This window comes from Passer domesticus, chromosome 2 (assembly GCF_036417665.1).
Source record: "Passer domesticus isolate bPasDom1 chromosome 2, bPasDom1.hap1, whole genome shotgun sequence".
Lineage (NCBI taxonomy): Eukaryota > Metazoa > Chordata > Aves > Passeriformes > Passeridae > Passer > Passer domesticus.
The window spans coordinates 104,741,356-104,765,358 of record NC_087475.1 but is presented as its reverse complement, the minus strand read 5'-3'; the positions used below and the strand labels follow the sequence as shown (position 1 = coordinate 104,765,358).

Below are 24,003 nucleotides of genomic sequence, written 5' to 3'. Positions count from 1 at the left end.
GCTTTTCTTTTTCCTCCAGGACCCTGGCTTTGCTTATTTCAAAATTAATCAATCTCCTTATCCTTATATTTTTCTGTTGATCAGTTTTGTAGGTCAGATTCTGCTCTGTTTGGAGATACACACATACAATATTTTTGTTAAGACACTGAGGTTGAATTCAGTGTAGATTTTTTCCATCACCTTGGAAACCAGTCTTCTTTCCTCAAAATCCAGGCTCCACCTTCCCCAACACACAGTGACATATCCAGATAATTTTTGTCTCTGAAAAAATTCAGTGACAAAATCACATGTCTACATATGTCCATAAAACCTGATTGATTTCTGTGCTTGGTATTGCTTTTACTACTTCCTGAATAGAAGGGAAAGATCATTCTCAAGTTACAGGCCACTAAAGAGAAAATTTGTGTGCATAATGCCTTGAGAATCAGAGGCAATGCTTTGTCAAGAAACACAAGCGTGAGCTGAGCCAGCACAAGTATAAATGTCACTCTGAATTACAGCCTGCTTTTATATAGCATCAGCTGGAGCCTCTAGCACGGGGTGCAAAGTTTTCTCCTGAGACTGGATGTCACTTCATAGGCCCTATCTGATGAAACTGCTCCTACAGCCAGTCTGAGCTGTGCATGACCGTGCTCTCAGCTGCTGACCTCATGCCAGCAGCTTACATCCAAAGTTCAAGTAAACGTGCAATGGCAGAAATGCACAAAGTGCCACTTTTCAGCTCTTCTGCTGCAAAAAATCTTGTTTGGAAGAAGAGAGAGAGAGAGAGGCCAGAGGGACATGACTACAAAAGAACTCCTTCCTTCCCTTTTGGGGTGGTTGTTATTTAGAAAGGGAAAATGCGTAGTACTGCGCAGCTGAAGAAACAGCATGACACATTTATTTTGTATAGCAACTTGTATAAAAGCTGCTGAGCTCTTTATGGAATTAATTATCTGAAATACATGATTTCTGCCCAAATAAAGAGTAACGGTGGTGGGCAACAACACTAGAAAAACTTCACTTTGCTGAGATTCTGCAAAACCCATTTCAGGATTCAGTAGAAATTCAAAGCAGACAGAGGTAGAGCTTTTCTTTGGGTTCAGCAGATTTAAAGAACACTAAAGAACACTGTTTAAAAAAAAAAGAAAGCAAAAAACCCACAACAAAGTCCCCACACTCCAGAAGCATTTCCTAAGTATATTTAAAGGGAACAAAATAAGGTAGATTTCATCTGTGCAGTTGAAAAGGACAAGAGAGGACAATAACCTGATTATTTACTTGCCCCTGAGGTTAGAGGGCTAGAATCTGTTACATATCATGCCTTTTCCTCTGTGTTACAGGTACCTCTCAGCTCCCTGAAGACCTTAAGGGGTAAGGGACATTAACAGCCTGCCCTGCTCTCCCTTGTAACTCTAGTCAGTCATAGCAGGGTGGGGGGCACAGGACAGAGGCTGAAACAAGGGAAGGCATGAGGCCTCAGAAAGGAATGGCTGGCCATACTGGGGGCAGACACACTACTTCAGTCTGTTCTGGGGGACCCAGCCACAGGACAAATCCTCTGTTCATGTGCAACTGGTGGCCAAAGAACCCGTAGGTGTGCATGAAGCTGAGGAACAAGACTGCCCGCACTGGAATACTTGGGAACTAAATCTTTTAACAAAGGGCAATAAACATGCAGGAAAAAGAAGAGGTGGAGGAACAGAGCCTCGAGTCTGCAGACTGAAATTATGTGTTCAGTCAAGCTGCCAAAGAAAAAAGCGTAATTGGTGTTTTAATTCTGGGAAAGACGGAGCTTTTCCAGGCTGGGGAAGCACTGTGAGCTGCTGCAGCTGATTAACAGTGCCACCAGCCGGCCTGCTGGAAGAGGGCCAGTTTGAGAGACTGGGGAAAACAAGGTACATCCACTCACCACCTCTCACCCCTCACAGTCGGACTCTGATCCTGCAGGCACTTTGCCAAATGCAGAGGGGGCTGTTCCTGGGAACAGCTGCAATAAAGGTCTTACCCACAGAGGTGCTGTGCAGCACTGACTGCCCTCAGCTCCAGCTGGGTGAACGGAGGTAACAAATCCCACGGGCTTGTTTGCTGCAGCCAAGAGTGAAGAACAGAGTATCCAGCTCAGGAGGGCTTCTGCTCGTATGGAGCACAACAATCAGCATGATGAGCCATGTCAGGCCTGGAATTATTAAATAACCAGATGGTGCCACAGGGGCAGTGTAAATGCAGCCAGTGAGATGTATGTCGGCAATGAGATATTTAGGGACATACTTTCCACTGTTTGTGGGGTGATTTCCTATTGGAAGATGAACTTCAAATTCAATTAAGTTTGGCACTTGACAGTCTCCCTGATTACAGCACTTATTAGGAGAGCTACTAATTGCCTGGTTGTACCAAAACAGCCTAAAAATATGTTGGCTAATAATAGTGTCAACAGTGTGAAAAACAGGAAAGTTCTCCTGCAGTAGAGCAAAGCCAACATCAAAAACTCTGCCCCAAAAAATGAATCAAAGGGTCATGGAACCTCTCACACAGTTTTTTAGACAGCAGTAAGGAACCGGTTTTGCCCTACAGCTGCAACAAAAAGCTGTGTAATGGAATAAGAGTTGTGGGAGAAGGAAAGGTATCATTTATAGTCAGTCTCAAATTTTGGCAGCCTTGCACACCTTTGCCAAGGATACTGGTCAGCATTTTGCTAGACTATAACCACATGATTAAGTAGCTAAATTTTATATTTGAACAAATGCAAGTCAAATGGGTTTCTGAGAAATGAGAACAGTATAAACAATTTATTCTGTGTGGTTATTGTACAGTTGACAGGTTCCTTTCTGCTGAGCTATATGTGGACATGTAGACTGAATGTCAGGTAACCACTAAAAAGCTGATTGAAAAGAGGCATAGTGAGATAAGGTATGAAATTTGAGAGGGAGTGAGGGGGCAGGGAAATACAGCTAAACAATACTGTATTCCAAGCCCTAACAATAACTTAATGTAAGGGATAACAATGGAGCATCAGTTAAAAGTTTAATTTTCCATCTCCAAAAGAGATCTGGGATTGAGCCAAGATCCTTCCTCTTTGGACTCTGAAGCCAGAGAGAGTCTCATTCCACTCCAGAGCCACTGACAATATGCAAATGTTGGGGCTAGTCACAGCAGAGAGGTACAGGTGTGAATAATGGCTGTGCAATCCATGCTTCTGACAGGAATGCACAGGGACTGCCTGAGTGATGGTCACTTTTTGTGCATGTTCTTGGTGAAATGACTTCATGGCTTTGAGATTGTTGTTGAAGATGAATATGGCTGAGAAGCAGAGGAAGAACCTTTATTCCTAGAGAAGTAGTATCTAATAGAATGTCAAGGAAATGCTGTCAAGTGTCAACAAGTACCAGACAACGTGTCCACTAACAGATTTACCAAGGAAGAAAGCCAGAATGCTCTGAATACTTTTGTCTTTGTTTCAGGTTTTTGGTTTCACGGAATTGCTGACAGTGTCAGTATAGCAAATGCAATCTTCCAAGAGAAGTGAAAAAACAGAGCCTCGTTCTAAACCTGCTTCCTTTCCTTAGGCCTTCCTAAGCCTGTCTTAACACACCAACTTTCATCATGTTCAGCTAAGGAAGCAGGCTATCACCTGTTTGGAACATTGTAATGTTTTTTTATATTCTCACTTTTGTTGCTTTCTGAGTCACTTTCATTAATCTGAAATTCCAGTCTTGTTCCCCCACAGATGTGGCATATACTGTAAGTCCACGCTGTCAACAGAAGACTAGCACCTGGTTCTAACAAATCCTGACAGGCATGCTGTATCACACTCATCTGTCATTATCACCCAAAATGCTAAGTCTTTGAGTACCTGGATGCTGTCAGAAATACTGGATGCTGACAGCAAAGTGAGAGAAACCAGTTTTTTTAGCTGGACTGTGGCATCTGTGCCTTGCCTTACTTCCTTACTTTGCATTTACCAAGATATTTACAGGATTATTTCAGTACTAGATGGTGAACAAAATGAGACACACTCCAAAAGGATACACAAGAGTGGGCACACCCCGAGCTGCCAGGTGCTTTCGGATGAGCCGCTCGGTGCCGTACCAGTTGAAGCCTTTTGTTGCATGCCCAATCCGTGGAAGATGCACTGTTGCTGAGGAGAGAAAAGAGACAATAAAAAACACAAGAAATACTTTTGAGCAGCCTATCTGCAATGGAGATCTCACTTCACTTCAGAAAAAAACAATAGAGAGGTGGAAATCGGTCATCATTTTTTAGGTGCAACCACACATGTACGGATTCGCTGTTCCACTGCACAGACACTTACCATTCCTTTTCTTGGCTGCTAAATAAATCTTCTTCAGGCCCTTTTCCAAAGCTGACAGCTTAATGCCAGACAAGTTGTTGGACCGATCTCGGTGCTGAGCTACAATCAAGGCCAGCTAAGGAGAAAACACAATAAATTGAAATACAATCTATATACAGTACTAAGAGACACAGTGACAGTACTGGAAAACCGCATTACTAAAACTTTTACCTTTAATAAATTAAGAAAAGAACTCATTATCTCTACTATTTAACTGCAACTTAGCCATGTTCAGTAGTCAGTGCCATTATTGTGAAAAAGGCATAAGGTTCATTTCACACAGCTTCAAAGACATATGGATAGAGCAAAACAGGAAAGAGCTTCTCATTCTCACCAAATCTTGTCCTTTTTTCCTAGATTTTTTATCATCAATAGGGAATAGCAGGGTTCCTCCTAACTCCAGATCTGTCCAGAAAAGAGAACAGGACAACAATAAAAAATCAGTCCTGAAGAGTAAAAACAAGCAGTCAATGAAGCAGTAATTTCACTGTCAAATTCTGTATTATTCTCTGAGACTGTATCTCCTCATGATGGTTTCAACAGTCAGATCCTTTGCCCAAGGAAGCAAGACAAACATTTTCCCCTGACACACACACCCACATCCCAATTAAAGACAACAAATGGAAAGAGAGACACTGAAATGAGAAGAAAGCATCTTGCAGGTAATTAGAAAGATCAACAGGTCCATCTTAGAGAAAGATGATAATTCCTAACCAGCTGCAGGTATCTCAAAACTGTTAATATATGCTCAGGAAAAGATTAGTGCTTGGAAGGAAGCAATGGCTCTGCTGAATGGTGCCTGAGGTGGCTTTCATCCTTCTTGAAAGCACTTTGACAGAAGATGCAGTGCTCTGTCTTATTTAGTGAAAAACACTCTGTGAATAACATACAAGTTTGGGAGTTTTTCCTCTTTTTTATGACTTGCAGGATAGATTGGAATGATCAACCTCTGCACAGAGTTCTCATACTCCAAACAAGCCAAGTTAAAGCACCTCCTGAAGTACTACTTTGAGAGCTAGGGATGCACATATCCACAGAAATAGTAAAACACATGAGTATTGAGGTATCCAGGCACTTCACTCCTGCAGTGTCAGTGAGGTTTTAACTCTTTCAAGTATCTTGGCCTCAGGTCATATTTGAATCTCTTACCTTTCATCTTTCCTGCCATCTCATATATTTTTCTTGGCTGATCAGAACGAGCCTCTAGAGCAGTGAATAAACCACCCCTTCCCCAGCGGCCGGAGTCATCTAGAATGAAATAACAAGTTAGATTCCTTTCAGAAGTGAAGTTGAGACCACCCCTGCAGGAAAGGCACCTGCTCTGTACACAGACAATGAATGATTATCAAAACCAGATATGGGAACTACATACAAACTTAAGTCAACCACTATTCAAGAGACTATCCTAAAGGATAAACCTCAGCCCTGGAGAAAAACAAACTTATCACAGTTCCCTGAAAAACTCCACAGAAAAATTCCTTACTGTTCACCAAGAATGCTGAAACAAGCACTAACCATAGCACTGAGCATATAAACCTGACAGTATCCTCACAATACACACATGCATATAGGTACACAGAGCAGGCATGTAGCATGTCCCCACATTGGTGCCTTGGGCTTCCCACACCAGGCATTTGATATTTGCAGTCTTTCACTTCTACTTGGCATTTGCACTTCAAACATGAGCTTTCATGCATGTCAAAGCAGATGTTGATGTTTTGCTGTAGCCCTGGACAGAGAGCAGCTCCAACAGTGCTTCAGGAGAAACTCCTTTTAATGTCTTTAATGCCTTAAAAGAGGGCCTTAACTTAGACTAGCCCAGAGCCTCTGTACTGTCAGTGTTGAGAGACAACCACCAAGAAACTCCGACCTCAACCTTTGGAAGTGTCTGTCTCTCTCTGCTGACCGAAAAAAGAAGATGAATTTCAGTATCTCGGTTTGATTCCTACAGCTTCCACTGTAGGATAAACAAAAGGCCCTACTCTCAGGAACTGTCATGATTTAGCCACAGATATAAAATGTCAAGATCTACAGGCATCTTTGAAGAGGTTAATCCATAAATCCAGAGCAGGCATGCAAAGACCCCTGCACACCTTGCTAGTACTTATGTGCATTATACATGCTGGAGTAGAGGCTGTATTGCCTCTGCACCACTTGAGATTAAGTCAGACTCAAATCCAAATTATTTCAGAATTAGAAACTATGGAACCATTAGGGACAGTTCATCTCCCTTGTTCACCCCACCGAACAATAGTCATATTCCTGTTGTTCACAAATCCCACCTAGGCAATGGACAATGATGGCATCTTCCTCTTCTGCTTGGGGGTGGGTTACATCTCCCATTACGTATTTAATATAGTTCTGGCCTTCATCTTTGTAATCTAAATCCACATTCTGCCCCAAATCATCCTCCTCAAACCCGTCCTCAGAGCCACTTTCCTCTGAAGGAAGGCAGGTAGATGAGTAATGATTGGCCTCCCACCAGGCCATCCTGAAACCAAGAGAAGAGGATGTTCAATGAAAAACAAAGGGGGCACACAGCTTGGTTTAAATGATTTCAGTGAAACACAGGAGACCTAGACCTGCATTCCCTCTGCTCCCACCCCATTTTAGGCCAGAACAATGGTTACCAAAATTCTTATTTATAACATTAGGAGCCACATGCCAATGTGATAAGCCAATTGCAGGCATGGAAAAAGTGAGCACATAACAAAGGGCAAGGAGCTTCTCAGAGTGGTGAAAAGGAAGAAACACCTGGGAAATAACAAGGAGAAAGTTAAGATGTGCCAGAGAGTCAGAGATGTCAGAGCACTTTGTAGGGGGCCAACTGTGACACTTCAGAAAGCTTCTCCCAAACGCTCATTAATCGTACAGCCAGACATGGGGCTCTTATTCAGGACATCCTCTATGAATTAAAGTAAATTCAGGCAGGGTATTCAGGAGGAAAGAACCCTTGCTAGGGACTCAAGCCATTTTCCCACCTTCACATCCTCATGTTATGCAGTTTGAGCATATTATTTCCATCAACCAGACACATTCCAAGAATACAGTGCAACAGACATCAGTTTACAAGTAGTAGATGCAATAAAAACCATACTTTTTCTTGTGCTCTGCCTCTGCTTTTGCTGCCTTCTTTTCCTCCATGAGCCTTGCTCTCTTTGCTGCTGCTTCCTGGCGCTTCTTCCTGCGAGCCTCCAGCTCTTCTTCACTCAGCAAGTGCTTCCTCCTGGCTGACTGCTCCCGAAGGCCTGTGAGAAGGGCCTGGAGAAAGAAAGAGGTATCACAGAAACAAAGCCATGCCTGATGCCCTCCTTAACCTACATTCCTTTCCTATTTGTTTACTTGTCCACAAGTCTTAATCATCAGAACTCAGCTGTCACATAATAGGTGGTTTTGTGACTTGAGTTTATGTAGAAGTGCCCTCTACAGCACATCTCAGATCTGTTAGAACTGCTGAATTGTCAAGCCCTGATTCCAGAGCCAACTTTAGTACACTGACATCCAAATCTTTTAACATGCCTTCTGCAAGCTGTAGGTAAAGAGAGAAAACTGCCAAGTTTCATTTTCCACGAGCAAATGAAAGAGAATCATGTTCCTTGTCACATCTGCCTTACGTTTGCTTTGTTCCGGAGAGCTCTCCCTTCCTTACTGGTTTCTTCAATCAATGCTTTCTGAAGATCCAAAAGCTGATCAAATGCTTTTTTGTCTTCGCTGCTGGGTTCCTTTGAATAATCTTTGCCTTCATACACGTAAATGTGATCTTTAAAAAATAATTGAAAAGTGTGAAAAGGAACTGAAACCTACTAACACCCAAAATGTACAGTGAGATCAAAAAATCTGGTTCTTCTGTGACATTGTTCTACCCTCAGCAGAGAAAGATCTTCACTTTCACAACTTTTTGGTATGACCAGAGTCAGTATCATGTAGAAACAGGAGAATCAAAATATGCTTCCTCTGACAAAAGCTTTTAATTTAAGATAATTTAACATGTTTAGACTGGCAAGAAGCTTTCTTCCTATTTAATTTAATTAATTATTTTAAATTGTGGTTCCATTGCTTTGGTCATTCCAGCTCTGCCAGTGGAGAATTCATTCAGCTTTGCTATGTAGTTACAGGCAGCTCTTGAAAAGGGACAGCAAATTTTTGCTTTTGACTTCCCAAATGAAATGAAAGCACAGAACTCTGGCAGCCCAGGGTTGCTGCTCACCACGTGAGTTATTTTCCCTATACTTATTACAGAGTGTGGTACTACTGCCCCTCTTTTAAGTCACCACCAGAAAATACCACTCTTGGCTAACTCTCAGCAAATAATTTCTCATTGCTGGCAACTGCTGCTGGATGGACAATAACTGTCTTGCAGAGCCACATTTCAGCTTCAATCAAAAATCTGTATTTAAGTGCTACAGTGTACCCAGACAAAAATTCAGTCTTTCTCTGGGAAAGAAGACAGTGGAAGAGGAAAGTATCCTTAGAATTTATTTTCAGGTAGTATGGGGCTATGAAAAACTAACCACAGCTGGGTGAAATTTGGGCTGGAAAGCAGAGTTTTGAAGACAGAGTAGGTTTAATTCTACGGACACCATGACTCTGCATTTCTTACCTCACCTTTTGGATTTTCATAGCAAATAATCCTTTATTTGGAGATAAAAAATTAAACACCTGCTACACAGCCTTTCCTTAACTTACTATAACATCTCCAAAACTGTAGATCTATCTTAATGGTTCTCTGGGAAAAGCAGTAGCTACAATATTAATATTTCCCCATTTCTCAGGAATTTCCATCTGAGGTATTAAAATATGAAAAGGAATTCAACTCTCAGCCACAAAAACTGGGCAAGTATTGTTAATATTATCTTACAAACAGGCAAATAAGGACACAAAAAAAGAACAAAAACACCAATAAACACTCAGAAGTAAAGTTTGTGGATAGGTCACAAACAAAATCCAAGTAACTTAATTACAATTCTGCTTTTCCACTTATTGCCTGAAAAATGCCACCCCTACCTGGGAAGCCTTCTTTGCCAGCACTCAAGTGACACAGCTATTTAGATTCTTAACTTACTCTCTGTATCGTCCTCTTCATTCTCTTCCTTTTGTGGCAGCACAGTGTCCATTATCCACTGCCCTCCTTTTGTCTCTCCAAGGATGTTTTCCAGCTCCACATCCTGTACAGTACTTCCCTCAGAGGAGAGCAATTTATCCAGGCCAAATTTCAAGATTTCACTCAGCTTTAACAAAGAGAAGGGGAAGTTTACTATTTTTATCCTCTAATTCCATGTCAATCCCAGTGTGTTGAGCTTCTCAGGCTTAAAAGCAAAGGATGTATGAGTGGTGGAACCTAAGCTTTAAGGCTGCCTGTCAAAATACTTATTCTTTAACATGCCCCATTCTCCCAACACCTGACGGGACAAGCCCCAACAACATATTTCACATAATCATAACTCATCCAGACTTGAACAGTCGTTTTTCTTCAGGGCTAAATGACAAAATATCACTCTACTGACTGCATTTGAGCAGCTTTCCTCACAGTCAAAAAGGCCAGGCTTGCTTTTGCCCTCAACTCATTTAAAACAAAAGCCTAAATACCATAAAAATCCAGGGGGAGAAAAATATCAGCATGGAACTTCCTATGGGCTCAGTTACACTTCTCCCACAGAAACTTTAATTGCTGAGATACATATAAAAGGGGCAGGAAGGGCAGGCAGAGGGGGAAAGGATATACTAAATCCAAACCTCTTCTAGGTTTAGCTAGAAGCTACCACACAGGGTATATATTCCCTTAAATGTCACTTTGCTTGATGTTTTGCAGCCAAGTTCTCAACACAAACCTCAGCTTTCAGGTCAGAATTATAAATCATGTCCTGACTTCTGAGACACTGTATTTGCCAAGAAGTCAAAAGAAGGTTGATGCAGTTTCAGACTAACAACCAAAAGCTGACTAGGTTATCACCTGACTTCTTATCAGCTCTGTTTGTGGGAGAAAAGCACCAGAGACAGATCAGTTAGAGAAACAATCAGTCCAGCTTCCACTTTTTATAATTTCCACTAATTATAATTAAAAAGCAAGTAAGACAAAGAAAGGTTCTGTCTTCGCCTCTTCTCCAAGACAACACACCCTTTTTCCACAATGAACATACTTCAAAATTGCAAAAACTGTCTTCAAACATCAGATGCTGTCTGGACCTGGGATGTCATTTTGGTTGCTACATACAAAAGCTGTCATGTCAATGCATAACTATTTGCAGAGGTTCAAATCCGACATAAACAGTGAAAAATTCTGGCACATTTCTAAGGTGGTTACTGGAGTCAAATTGAGGATACAGCTCTGGTTTACCTGCAACTCTGCTGTTCCCTGAGGCTTGGGCGCTCCCAGAGCAAAGTGCCCCCCTTCGACAATGGCATTGGTCAGACGGAGCTTCGAGGCAGCTCTTCGGTAGATTATTTCTTCAACTGTATCTCGCCCAATCAAACGGATAATTTTTACAGGCCTTGAAAAGTTTAAGAAAATTCTTATTACTTACTTTGTTTTGAGGTGCACTAAGGTATTTACTATCCCCTCACCCACTCCTTTGGTAGGTAAAGAAGGCAGAAACAAAATGATCAAAAATAATCAGCAGAAATGTGATGCTGATACAATTCTGCTTGACACAGGAGAAATGCTCACTGCAAAAGTGCAGGCAAACCTCCACCCTCCATCTCCTACTCCAAATGTACAAAGTTCCCACCCTAGATACATGACAAGGACAAGACTGTATGAGGCTGCAATTGGAAAATGAAGACACAAAGTCCTCTCTGCTCCCCTTTGATCTTCAGTCTGTCCTCATGCTTTAACCTTCCATTGCCTATGGAAGGGAAAAGTAATATTGAGAGGCCAAGAGAGTCAGCAACCAAACCACAAGTAGTAACATTTCTCACTTGTGCTGCCCAATCCGGTGAGCTCTTGCTATTGCTTGCAAGTCATTTTGTGGATTAAAATCACTATCAGTAAAAATAACTGTATCTGCTGCTGTCAGATTCATGCCAACTCCACCTACAAACAAAAGAAGGAGGTCATAAAATATGTCACCGACAGAAAATAAAGAAGCTGGAGAATTTATGCTGTGCAAAGTTCTGTCAGATCTGATCAACTGTATCTAATCCACTCCATCTCTCAAACCCAAATCTAAGTCTCTTAAGGATCTAGACAGATGGGTAAGCATTCCATTTCCAGCTTCCTGCAACAGTCCAAAAAAGAAGCTGTAAAATGCAGTGTAACCAAAAAACATAGGGTGTGAGTGAACCAATACAAAAGGGTCTGATTGTCAAAACTGATGAACACAGACATAATTCTTCTGCTGGCAGGCAGATTATCCCTGCAAGGACTGGCTTCCCTGAAGCCCCAAAGGACTGCCAAAGTCATGACTTGGCTACAGCACAGAACCAACTGTAAATATACCACTGAAACGGTGAAAAACACCAAGCCAAACTATACAATAACCAGAGCCCAGGTGTTTATGAGATTTACAGGTTTTGAGGTTAGAACTTGGGCTCTCGTGAAACAAAAAGATAAAAAAATCAGTTAACTTTACATTTTAAAATACCTCTACTGTTACCACATTGTGTAGTTCAAGAGGGGACAGTCTGCTGCCTTACATTTTCCCCAACTCATGACAAGACCTTCTTACCTTCCCTGTAATCAGAATATCCCTGCAAGTGGAGACACCATCATGCACCTGAAAATCTGTGTCCATAATATAACAACAATGGCAATACTGTTAGCACACCTGCTCCCAGCTGAATACAAGATGCTTTGGCCAGACATAGCAGTGTGCTGTAAAAAACAACCCTAAGTGTGGCTGGCATGGGAGGGGGAGCTCAGGCACTGTGGTGACAGACACACATACTCCTGACACACATCCAGCATTAGGGTCTTCCCCTCACTATCCCTGTGTGCTCCTCGCTGTGCACTGTGGCTCATCAAGACAAGTCTAACCAGAAGCCCAAAGGAAGACCTGGTTCCAGTTTGATGTCTGAGACCAAGCAGTGTGGATTCCTCCTCTGGAGACAAGCAGAAGCCTGGCTCTGTGCTTGTTTGAACAGAAAGACAGGGAGGTTTGAAACTGTGTAGAAGACACAGATCTGCCCAGGGAGTGAAGAGGGGAAGCAGCACAGATGGCAGTCCCATGGAGTTCTCTGCAACCTCGGGACAGTAAAAGACTCTCGTTTCAGTCTGTCTGAGCACGTCCATGTTCAGCAAACTTGAGAAGCAATTCCACCAGCTTACTTAAAAGAAGTCTGTTCCTGCCTGAAGTCTGATGCTTGCAGAAATAAAATGGTAGTGAGATTCCTTAAGCTCAAACTGGCACAGAGACAGACATTATGGAACTTGGAATAAAATAAACTCAAGAGGCTGCAATATGAAAAGGATCTTGGCATCAGCTGCCAAAAGGAAAGCACAGAAACCAGATGTCCTAGATGACGGACCCAAGTTCAGGATGTGTCCTGTCTCCCTCAAAAATCCCCCACACGAGCAGGCTCTGCAGGATTCAGAATTCCCTGAAACCCTGCCAGAGGGAATAAAATAAGAGTGCAGAAGCAAGATGGTTTGTTTGTCTCTCCTTACTTACCTGCTCTGGTGCTCAGCAGGAAGATAAAGATGGGCTGTTGACCAAAGTTCTTGATGGCAAGGTGTCTCTCCTCACCCCTAACAGAGCCATCCAGCCGCTCGTAGCTGTAGCCTTTCCAAACAAACAGTGTGAATGTTTCTGAAACTCTGCCTTTTCTCTTACCCTCTTACCTCATTCTCTATTGTCTCACTGCTGTCCTGAATATTTTTGTGCCATATCCTCCTGGTTTGGTTCTCATTTAATTGCCTTCAATTCCTTCATTTTTTTCCCAGTTAAACCTCGTATAAACTGAGGTAATGACCCTGACTTCCAAATTGACTGTTGGTAAAAAGTAATTTAGCTGAGTCTGAAGCAGAGACTCTTAGCATTTAATTTACTGCTTGGAAACACAACAGGAAAATTCAGAGCCCAAGTAAAAGAACATTAGCACACAGTCCCATTTCAGACTATGCTGTGCTGGCTCTTGGCCCTACAAAGCAGGCCAAGAACCATCAGATCCTCCTTATCCAAACTCCCACAGCCTTCAGTGTGCTTTGCTGTGAGCATGCAGTATGGGATATGGCACTGCATTTGGCTTTATCCTACATTATTAGTTGTCCAAAACCATAAACACCAAACAAAAGCCTCTTTCATGGGAAATCCTAAGTAGGCATGGAGCCACGTGGATTGAAACAAAAGAAAATGTCCCAAGAACACATCGCTAACCTTGCCAAAAATGGTCTGATCCAACCTGCCCTCAGACATTTCGGGGCCCCACTGTCAACAACTGTTTTAATCAAAAATTAATTTCCTGGTGTAACTGTGACTCAGTTTGTGTTTTGTGGTGGACAAAATGAATCTAGAGCAAGCCTACTGCCTTTAATAAAATTACTTCAGGACTCAGGTACACAATTAAACACAGGTACATAATGAAACATTGCTACACTGCCATTTGTTAGCTCCATTTCATCAAGGCACAAAAGTTACTTTGAAGAACACTTAACTGCCAGCTCATTTCAGGAAGCTGGTAACAGCAAAGAGCTGAACTCAAAACTCTCCAACTCATAGAGCTGCTGCAGGAATATGGTCCCTATCTACTAAGAACCAATAAACCTTCATCACATTTCTTTCCCCATCCCAGACAGATGAACCAAAATCACAGGAACAGTATCTGGCAGAGATCATTAGGATAAGCCCTCTCCTATCAAAGTGTGCACAACGTACCTCTATAGTCCATGTAGTCCTGCAGGATATCGAGCAGTTGAGTCATCTGAGAAAAGAGCAACACACGGTGGCCTCTGCAAGAAGAACACGAAATCCTGTGATCCTCAGCATACTGTGACAGCATTTCACTGCCTGTTGGGGGTCACAATAGCTTAACCAGTCATTATCAGTCCCTGTTACACAGCAAGGCCTCCCAGAATCACAGCCTGTTCCCTCAGCACATTTTCAGCTCCACATCTAAATGCAATCAGTTAAGATTTATCTGCCTTCATCATTTGCCTGTCCAGAGTGTGGAGTCAAGAGAAGTAACAGGGCTCTGACACAGCTCTGCTGTGGTTACAGGCTGGCAAGGAACCTGTATAAATGGACCCCCAGCTTCAGCCTAGCATGATGAGGTCTTTTTCACCATCTGAAATTCTGGGAAAATGTAATATCAGCATCTCTATAACAGCAGAACACTTCCTTCTCCAGAAGATAACCTTCAAAGATCAAGCTCTACCTACAAAGGTGTGTTAAGAAATCAACTCTCCTCCCTCTGAGCCTAGGCCTCAGACAGTGCTCTATTTAAATCAGACTTCACCCTAAAGCAGAACATAGACATTTCCCAGTCCAGAATTTCCACAGGGCTGGTCCTGCAGCAAACACATTCAGTGGAGAGGTAGCCACTCACAAGGTGCTACACAGCAGGACAAAGACAACAAAATCACATCAGAACTTCACAAAGGCTGCTGAAGCTCTGTTCTTTGGTCTTTGGATTCCAGGTTCTGAACTCACCAGACACAACACAAGGGGTTCTGAACATCCCAAAACTTCTGAAGTTTCAGCTTATTCTTGGGTTTTTCTTTTTCCCATTTACCATGGACTGTGCCTCCCAGGCTAACAAAGGCATGCTAGCACAAAGGAACTCAACCGAGGCCTTAGAAACCACTCTCAGGAAACTCACAATCAAAGTAGATATGCTGAATACCAAGTCACATGGCTATTGTCCCAGGTTCTAAAACATGGCAAATATGAAAGCATGTGAGAGAGTTAGTCAAGTGCTTTGAGAAATGCTTAAAGGGAAGCTACAAAAATCTTCAAGGTTCTTCTGCCATCTCCAGTACAGCTTTTTTTACTTTTTTCAGGTAGTGAGTAATGTGGAATGAATAGGTCAGTGCTTGTGTTGTGATGAACAACTGCTCAATCTACGGCTAAAAAAAGTAGTGTGCTTTCCCAGTTTACTCTTTCTCCCTATGTCAACCCCATCCCAACATGACATACCCAGCGTACAAGAATGAAAGGAGCTTATCCAACAAACACATCTTGCCACTGGCTTCAACAATATGGTCTCCAATCTCAAAGGGCTCTGGCTCAACACCTGGAACAGAAAGGAGTTTCAAAAGCAGAGTTAAAACCACAGAAATAACAATTCTGTGGTAAACCCCAGTGTGTCTGCATGGTCGCTTTTGCTGAGCAGAGCGACACAATGCTTTCTTGAGAAGATAGGGACAGTCCTTCTCTATCTCCAAATGACACCCTCAGTAGTTCACAAAGCATTGTGATTGCTTAGATGACAGAAGACACAGAAATAGAAAGCTGCAGTCAGAAACTCAGACTTCACACAGTCTCCTAGTTTATTCGTCATTATTGATGAACTGTCATGTGCTGGAACTGGTCACAAACTCACAGCTGCTACTGATTCAAGTACAAGAGTGTTTATTACTTGCTTCTTCTAAGCATTACACTAATAATAGAAAACCACTGTATAAATCAAGAAAGTGATTTTTTCTGTTCCAAAAAAGGACAGTGCTTTCCTACCATTGAAGAGGTATGGGTGGGCAACACACTTCCGAAGCTGAATTAAGACATTCTGGAGTGTAACCTTCCTTCCCATTTCATTTTCAAATGCATCTGGAACAAAGAGCAGAGAAAGAAACAGCAGTGAAGCCCACACTCCATTAATGGTTGTGACTGGGAATGTCTTGGTACTAAGCACTACTCTGAAGTGCTCCAGCACTGGAGAATTTCTCTCTGTGAATCACATTTGGATTTGAATTTCCCATCTGTTTTCATGGACCAAAAAAAAAAAAATTTCCCTCACACTTTTTGGACAAGCTTTTAGAAATAAGACCCTGATAAGCACTACTTTGCCTTGTCAGATTCACTGAACTTTCTGGACTCCCTAGAAAATGTCACTGTAATTTTTCTGAGTGAAATCATCAAAATAAGTGAAAGAAATTTGGGGCATTTCATTTGCATTTTCATATATATATACACAGCACAGTCAGGATCTCCTGGGCAACAAGATCTCCTTGTTACATTTTTGTGAAGAACGAAAAAAAAAAAGCATGCCCATATGCTGACTACAGTAGAAGATGAAGTTTCAGATTTCTGGGTGATGTTCATGCAAACTGCTAGAAAGCCCTAGAAGACGAAAGCATCTGCAACTCCCCAGTTTCAATTTCCCTACAACAAATAAACACTAACAAGCCATATGATGGTAGTGGTCGCATTGTCTATATAACCCTGCAGTTTCCCAAAAAACTCCTATCTGCATCCAGTAGGTTGAAATTTGCTTTATGGCATGTGTGCTACTATTAGAAAATTTGTAGAGAGCCACAGATTTCTTGTACCACCCTTTTGTTTGAATACAAAGACATGCAATAGGAGCAGGCTTACCTTGTGATAAGTATTTTTAATTTACTTTAATTACTTTGAAATTGTCCAAAGCAGATCCTCAAGCTGACCCTTCCTAGCTCACAATACCTGAGCAATAGATTATGCCTCTTATTTTACCACAAGCTAAAACCAAAATTAAGCAACCCCAATTTGGCATATTTATTCTGTACATATGCCGCAGACCAAAGCAACTGCTTCTTTACAACAGAGCATGCATGTACAACAGGAATTAGTTTGTTTTTTAAAAATAATTTATAGACTTCAAAAAGCCCAGTTACCTAGATCTTTTGTCAAAATGGCCTTGTAGTACTTCTTCTGCAGAGCTGACATTCCATGGTACAGAACCACTTCCACCTTCTTTGGCAGCTCTGCAGCCACCTCAGATTTGACTCTCCGAAGCAGAAATGGCTGCAGAAGACTGTGCAATTCTTTGGCTATGCAGAGGTAGGGAGAAATTAAAAAAAACCAACAAACAAAAAAACAAAAAACCCACAAAAAACCACGCAAAACCAGAGGAGAACCAGAGGAGAATACTGTGTTAAAGGTAAGGAATTTATACAATACTTTCAGAAGTACACTTTCAAAATAAATGTAAAAGGAATCTCACATCTATTGGTGAAACCGTTCAAGCCACATTTTGCAAACAGAGAAACCAAAATATAGCTGCATACTTGCAACACTTGGGACTACATTAAGAAAGCTCTTTCCTTAAAAGTAATCATTAGTTTTTCTGGCTTTGTTTTAAAGCTTGTTACCATTAAAAGAAGGCAAATAAAGAGGACACAACATGGTTGCTTCCTAGTCAAGATAAAAGCTGGTTCTGACTGAAGTACAATGTGGCTTATTACTGACCTGGCTCACTCTCCTTTTCAATAACTTGGTAATACTCAACAAACTCTTTCACTTGGTCCTGGGGAAAGATGTCAGGTTCAATAAGGCTGAGTAAGGAGTACAGTTCCTGGAGGCTGTTCTGGATTGGAGTGCCTGTGAGTAGCAGGCAGAAGCCTACTGAGAACTGAAAAAAAACAGCAATAAAACAAAATTATTAGGAAAAAGTGTCTGTAATGAATAGTTAGTTAATATACAAGTCCACCTACACCACTCAGGCTTAACTTAGAAGATGAGTGCCAGCACAGAACTGCTTGCAGAATGCTGCAGATTTGCCAAAACCATCCAAACATGAGGTATGGTGTGACAGTCAAACTGACAAGGCTGGCACCAGTGCAAGGAATTGAATGTAAGCCAAATAAGAACAAAGTACAAAACTGACTCCATTAAAACGCTCAGGTCCATGCAGTCTACAGTCTAATACTGCACACTAGATGTTAGATAAGGAGGGATTACTGGAAAATGTAGTTGGAATAGGGCAGTGAAATGAAACTGCGTCAGACTAAGTTCCATTTCTGTTTGCTGAGCAACTCTGACAAACACACAAACACTATCAGGTCCATGTTGCTCACAGTAATCCCCATAAGAGACTTGAGAAATACGTTTACTTTTGGAAAGATACAAATTTCTCTCAAGTTCGGTAATAGAAAATAAGTTAGGAGGAGAGATGAGGTGAATCACATCTATTTTTTTGTGATTATAACCAAAGCTCCTGAATTACAGACAACATGGACAACATGTTCAGAATATGTAAGACTTTCAGGAATTCAATAAAACCCCCTATTTTCCAAGATGTATTGTAGTACATTGTTGCTGATGCCAGCACACACCAAATGCTGATGTTTCACTGCCATGAAAAGAAGTGCAGCCTTCATTCAGGCATTTGATACTCTGGCTGGGAGCTTTGGAAGCTGGAGCAATTCTCCTAATTTCTGTAAACAAGGGTGGCTCCATTAAATGGGACAGTGGAAGTCAGTAGTTCAAGACTTGAGGTCTCATGAGCTAGGCAAGGGCTCCTTCACCCTGCCAGAGCTGGAGATGGCCTCTTGTTGCTTAGGTCAGCCAGACATCTACTTCTGTAGTGGCACAGCTGTGGTGCAGCACCATGTCTGGCTGTTTTACTTTTTCAAGTTTTTCAAATTGCTCCAACATGGTAAGCCCAAACATGAAGCAGAATGAGAGGGAAGCTGCAAATACTGCCCACTGCTATGCATAGCCAACAAGGCCTTTATCTCTCTGCCACTAAATATGGGAATCTTTTCACCAGCTCTGATGGAAACAAGTGATGATTCACACAGATTCACAGAGAATCTGAAAAGGGAAAAGTCTTAAGGCACTAGAAGATAGATGAGTTACTTTACCTCAGAAAGTGTCTTGTGAAGCAGAGAATTTTGATTTTTCAGTCTGTGAGCTTCATCTACAACCAAGGCAGCCCAGTTAAAGCTGAACAAGCAAAAAACAGCATCTTCAGTAAGGGGCTGACAATTCATTCTTGTAAGTACAAAAATACCAAAGTAAGTGGTGGCTCTGCTTGGCTCAACTTGAGATGGGGTCCCAACCCATGAACAACAAGCAAACAGCAGAAGTGGGGTGAAATTCACAGGTACTGTTTTTGAAGAGCTGACAGAGGTTTGGAACTATAGTCTGGGTGAGTTTTTTCTGAAATCAAGACTAACAAAATTCACTCGAATTTCTTACTTCTCTCTCCACCCCTGTTACTATCAGGAAAATGATATAAGCACAAGTTTTTTGAACATTCAAAGAGGTCTCTGATTTGGAAAAAGAGACATGAAACTAAGCCCTAGCACCTGTGCAACAACGCAGCAACGATCATGAGGCAGTGATGGAAGAGTGATCCCAAGGCAAATCACCCAAGAAAGGAGCTTCAACTTAATCTGTGTTCATACAGCTCTATGCAGAGTGTGGTAGTAGTAGGCTGCAGAATCACTGGTGATCCAGTAGATCCACTAGGCTTAATTGAAACTCCACATCTTCTCAACCCTCAGTGTCTGTGCCTCCTTATCAGTAGGGTTTCAACTTCCACATCAGTGTCATTTCCAGGGGAGAGAAAGCATGAACCTCCATCTTTTCTCACCCACACACTTCTATTCCCAGTGGAACACAGCATCTGAAATCACAGTGACCTACATTCTTCCTAAAAAGGCTTTTTGTTTGCCTTGATTTCCCTCTGTGCTGTATCAGAGAGGTTCTCGATCGCCAGAACAATCAAGTGTCATTACTCTTATTCTATAAGCTCAGGAGCTGAATTGCCAAAGGACTCTGCACTGTGCAGCATTGCAGAAGCTCATGTGCAGAGCAGTCTGATCCCTCATCTATTCCATTAGAGCATGGCTCTTGCTCAACTCATTTGTGCTGTTACGCTGCTTGTAAGGAGTAATGGTGGGGAGACATCTGATAACTCTGACCCTCCTTTACAAAGTGCTCCAATGCTCCCACACAGAACAAGGTACAAATGATTAGCAACCACTTTTTTTTTTTTTTCTGAAGGAAGACTAAAGGGCAAAACCCTAAATTTGAGTGACATGGCTTTGAGGTTATTTATTAGCTTTAGAAGTAGGAAATTACTCTGGAGCTGACATTTCTGTGATACTAGGGCTACCTATTTGCTCTCTCTGGATGCTACATACCTGGGCTACACTTTAAAATAAACAGAGTAATATGCAGCAATGCAGAACATGATATGAAACTGTAAGGACAATACAGTCATGGCTACCTTTCATTAGACTTGGATTCTACCATGATGTGCAGCACAGTCTGCCACTTCCAGCAGTGGCCAAGGACAGGTGCTTTGCTGAAAGACAGGGAGTGCCCACTGTGGGCCTGACTGCTCCTGACAGACACAAAATTGTGCCAGTGGGGGCCACTGGATTTGTGCTTCTACAAAGACACTGAGCCATGCATTATGTATAGCCGCCCCCAGCATTTGTCACAACACCACTGCAAGGCACTGGCGCTACTGCTAAGAAAAAAGGAAAATTCCTCCCCATGTCAAGAGCAGATGCCTGTGGAATTCCGAGTGACCGTGACAGTACCTCCTACAGGCTGAATTTCAGCTGAATAATCAGTCTTTGTAGAAGGCATAATGCTTCATAAGCCCTCCACAGTTCTGACTGGAGGCAATAAACTTCAGGACATAACACATTATCACTGTTATATAATGCGGGTCAGTTTCAGTGAATTTTGCAACTAATACCTTTATAACCTGAAGCTCTTGAGGATGTCCTCTGCTGGACTGATACTTAATGTACTGCTGTAAGTCACTATGTGTCATGTCACTTTGAGTTAACTGGCTTGAAAACTGTCCTTGGGGGAAGTTCACAAGTGTTTTAGCTGACATTAAAGACTGAAAGTCGGAAAAGGCAAAGTTCTAATCACAAGCCAAGAACATCCCTCTCTCTTGTGAAGCAGCACAGAATCTTGCACATACAATTATCCACTTAAGAAATCGTTGATAGATATCCACTTAAATTTGAAGAAATTAAAACCACACTCACGACTTTAGAAATGCTGCATCTTTCAGGCAAATCTGCAATGAAAGAAAATTAACTGTGATTTATGATTTAATTAAATACATCAGTTAATAAACAGAGTATTTTTCTGTCTGCTTGCAAACTATGGTGAAAAGGTACAGAGTGGAATGAAGGCACTTACTGCCTGAGGAAGAAAAATGACAGCTACATGACACCTTCAGCATGTCATGGTTTAACACCATACACCCTCTCACTCACGCTCTACCCAGGGAGAGGGGGGAAGAGAACTAGAAGGGTAAAAGTAGGCTGACAAGGCATGAACTGGGTGGTACAAAGGAATCAAAAAGGCAAGGAAAACTTGAGCCCCCCTTTCAAGTGCCAAAGACATCACGTACCTCATACGTTGTCAGGAGTGCATGGAAGTGAGAGGATCCTTTCAGATTCTCCTGCAGTTTGGGTCGCTCTTCCTTGCTGCCTACATATGTTATGAAAGAAAGACCTGGAGCAAACCTGTTGGTAAGAGAAAGACAGACCAAAAACAGTGAGCCAAGCTAAGTCTTTTCATGTGTTTATCACCCTGGACCTCATTACCAAACACAGCCACTGCACAGATGATGAGAATTCTATCCAAACACCCTACACTCCTGTGAGATGTGTCTGGCCCTCAGCTCTTCAATCTCACTCCTTCATAATTTTCACCTCAGGTTGGCACCTCAGCTGTTGGCTCTGGTTTGGACAAGTCCTAAGTAAACCTACATCCTTTTAGCTGTAAGAGTCCCAGGCAGACAATTGAAAACCAGTCTCATGACCTTAACTGTTATTCTGAACTGAAAAAAGTTCATAAGAAGCAGGTGAATGAATACAGTTGGCCCAGATGAGGCCAAAGAATTGGCCTCATACTAAAATAAAGACAAAAAAGTCTGCAGCAAAGAGGTCCTAGTCAGGGCCTCAAAAATATATTCTCTCAGTCAAAAAGCAGATAAAACCAGTTTCAATTGTTGGACCATAAAACTCCTCCTCATTTAATCCCACCACTGCTATTTACCTAATACTCCTTCTGGAAATCTGCACTGCTGCTCTATGAAGGAATGAACTTTCTCCCAATTATTCCAACCAACGTCTATCCAAATCAGGCCAGCTCACTTCAGAATGCAACCTGGATGACTTCAGATGCTGAGAGACAGCACCAGCTGACAGCCACAGACTTCTGTTCTAACCTTTAACTTCTAGCCCTTCCTCTTATAAGGAATCTGTGGGCTACAGACCACAAATGCACAAATGCACAGCAGCCTGTCACCCTGACACACATCAGCACTGTCACCCCAGTGAGGATGGGCTGCATGCACAGGTGTGATGTATTTGGTGTGCATATGTGAGCATGCCCCCCAACCTGGGTCTTACCTTTTACTATGAAGATTCCTGGCTGTCTTCAGCAGATTTTGCCTAAGAGAGGCTGAGCAGGGAGGGTTATAAATCAATAAAAAGCAAGGAGCTAGTGTAAGGCATTTGGACTGAAAGTCAGCCAATAATATAGGATGGATGGATTTGTGTATACCACAGAATTGTAAAGACTATGCATTAACTGCATAGTCTGCATTGATTTGTTGGTTTAGTAGCAGCTTCCCTTTTTACTTTCTATCCCTTTGAAAGGATAAAAAGAAAGTGTTGGGAGTGAGCACATTTGAAAACAATCTTTGCAATCTTGCAACTTGCAAACTTTGCAAGTGGAAATCTGAGGAATAATATAGTAAGCCAGACAACTGTTAAAACTTACCTCTCCAGCTCTTCCTTCCAGTTGCTCAGAACTGACAGAGGACAAAGTATCAGAAATCTCTCTTTGCTGGATAACTTTTTTGTCAGATAAAGAAGTAGAGAAATGGTCTAAAAGGCAAGGAAAATATTTTTTTATAACAAGGGAAGGGTTCAACCCAATAGCCTGATCCTATATAAGCTGTCTCCTTGTCGAGCTTTGCAGCTAGTTTCCATAGGTTCATTATCACAAATCAGAGTTAACAGAATATCAAGTGGGATACAGACAAAAAGGCTTAGATCCTAAAACATGACCTCAATATATGAAGCCCCTTTCTTGCACAGTCACAAAGCAGGTCTACCATGCATCACTTTCTAGAAGTATTTGTAATTAAAGATCTATTGAATAAAATCAGCTGATCCAAAGCACAAAAAGTAACCCAACAAAACGTAAACCCACTGAAAAACTTCAAAAAAAATCCAACAAACCTCTGAAAAAATTAGATATATAAATTTTAATCCATGTGTTGACAAAAACAAAAATCTCCTTGGTGAAAGTGCATCAAAAGGACATTATTTTCCCTGTACTGGCTGTGTATTGTGGCTTCAACTCTGCACACTATGAATTATGCATTAAGGTGTTTGGATAAAATGGCCACTCATCTTTTTACAAAACCCTGAAACCTATTTAGAGTTACACAGGACTTAACTCAGGACTTGTTTAAAGTGGTTAAGGACTGAAAGAGACAATGAGCTCTCACTTGAGTATGGAATTCTGAAGGGGTGGGGAGGAATCAGGGCACTTTTTATTTTTCATTCTGCAGAAACATTAGGCTAAAAACCCAAAAATTAAAGCAAAGATCATTTTCCAGAAGAAGAAGACACACCTGACAAGTCTTCCCAAGGCCCATCTCATCACCCAGGATACAGCCATGCTGGACTTCATAGCATTGCACCAGCCAGTTCACACCTTCTAATTGATAGGGACGAAGTTTAATGCCTGGGAATAAAGTGATTTGTTACACTTACAGTCACCCAATGCACTCCATACACACACTAGACAGAAACAGGCTTTCCC

At 41.8% G+C, this 24,003-nt stretch overlaps 1 protein-coding gene across 2 annotated transcripts in view; it reads right to left on the bottom strand.

The window, feature by feature from the left end:
* Positions 1 to 918: 918 nt before the first annotated feature.
* Positions 919 to 24,003, bottom strand: part of CHD1L (chromodomain helicase DNA binding protein 1 like) — a 25,115-nt gene continuing 2,030 nt past the window's right edge. For both annotated transcript variants that reach the window (XM_064410233.1, XM_064410232.1), the window contains exons 2-23: positions 23,813 to 23,925; positions 22,951 to 23,057; positions 21,572 to 21,686; positions 21,201 to 21,232; positions 19,047 to 19,128; positions 17,650 to 17,812; positions 17,076 to 17,231; positions 15,937 to 16,029; positions 15,400 to 15,496; positions 14,140 to 14,213; positions 12,937 to 13,047; positions 11,246 to 11,360; positions 10,665 to 10,818; positions 9,393 to 9,558; positions 7,945 to 8,090; positions 7,428 to 7,591; positions 6,613 to 6,821; positions 5,480 to 5,578; positions 4,665 to 4,735; positions 4,292 to 4,406; positions 4,009 to 4,117; positions 919 to 3,322 (exon numbers count right to left, since the gene is read on the bottom strand). In XM_064410233.1, coding sequence (XP_064266303.1) covers positions 3,244 to 3,322; positions 4,009 to 4,117; positions 4,292 to 4,406; positions 4,665 to 4,735; positions 5,480 to 5,578; positions 6,613 to 6,821; positions 7,428 to 7,591; positions 7,945 to 8,090; positions 9,393 to 9,558; positions 10,665 to 10,818; positions 11,246 to 11,360; positions 12,937 to 13,047; positions 14,140 to 14,213; positions 15,400 to 15,496; positions 15,937 to 16,029; positions 17,076 to 17,231; positions 17,650 to 17,812; positions 19,047 to 19,128; positions 21,201 to 21,232; positions 21,572 to 21,686; positions 22,951 to 23,057; positions 23,813 to 23,836 — 2,481 coding nt within the window. In that variant the 5' untranslated portion in view covers positions 23,837 to 23,925 and the 3' untranslated portion in view covers positions 919 to 3,243. The remainder of the gene's footprint in view (positions 3,323 to 4,008; positions 4,118 to 4,291; positions 4,407 to 4,664; positions 4,736 to 5,479; positions 5,579 to 6,612; positions 6,822 to 7,427; positions 7,592 to 7,944; positions 8,091 to 9,392; positions 9,559 to 10,664; positions 10,819 to 11,245; positions 11,361 to 12,936; positions 13,048 to 14,139; positions 14,214 to 15,399; positions 15,497 to 15,936; positions 16,030 to 17,075; positions 17,232 to 17,649; positions 17,813 to 19,046; positions 19,129 to 21,200; positions 21,233 to 21,571; positions 21,687 to 22,950; positions 23,058 to 23,812; positions 23,926 to 24,003) is intronic.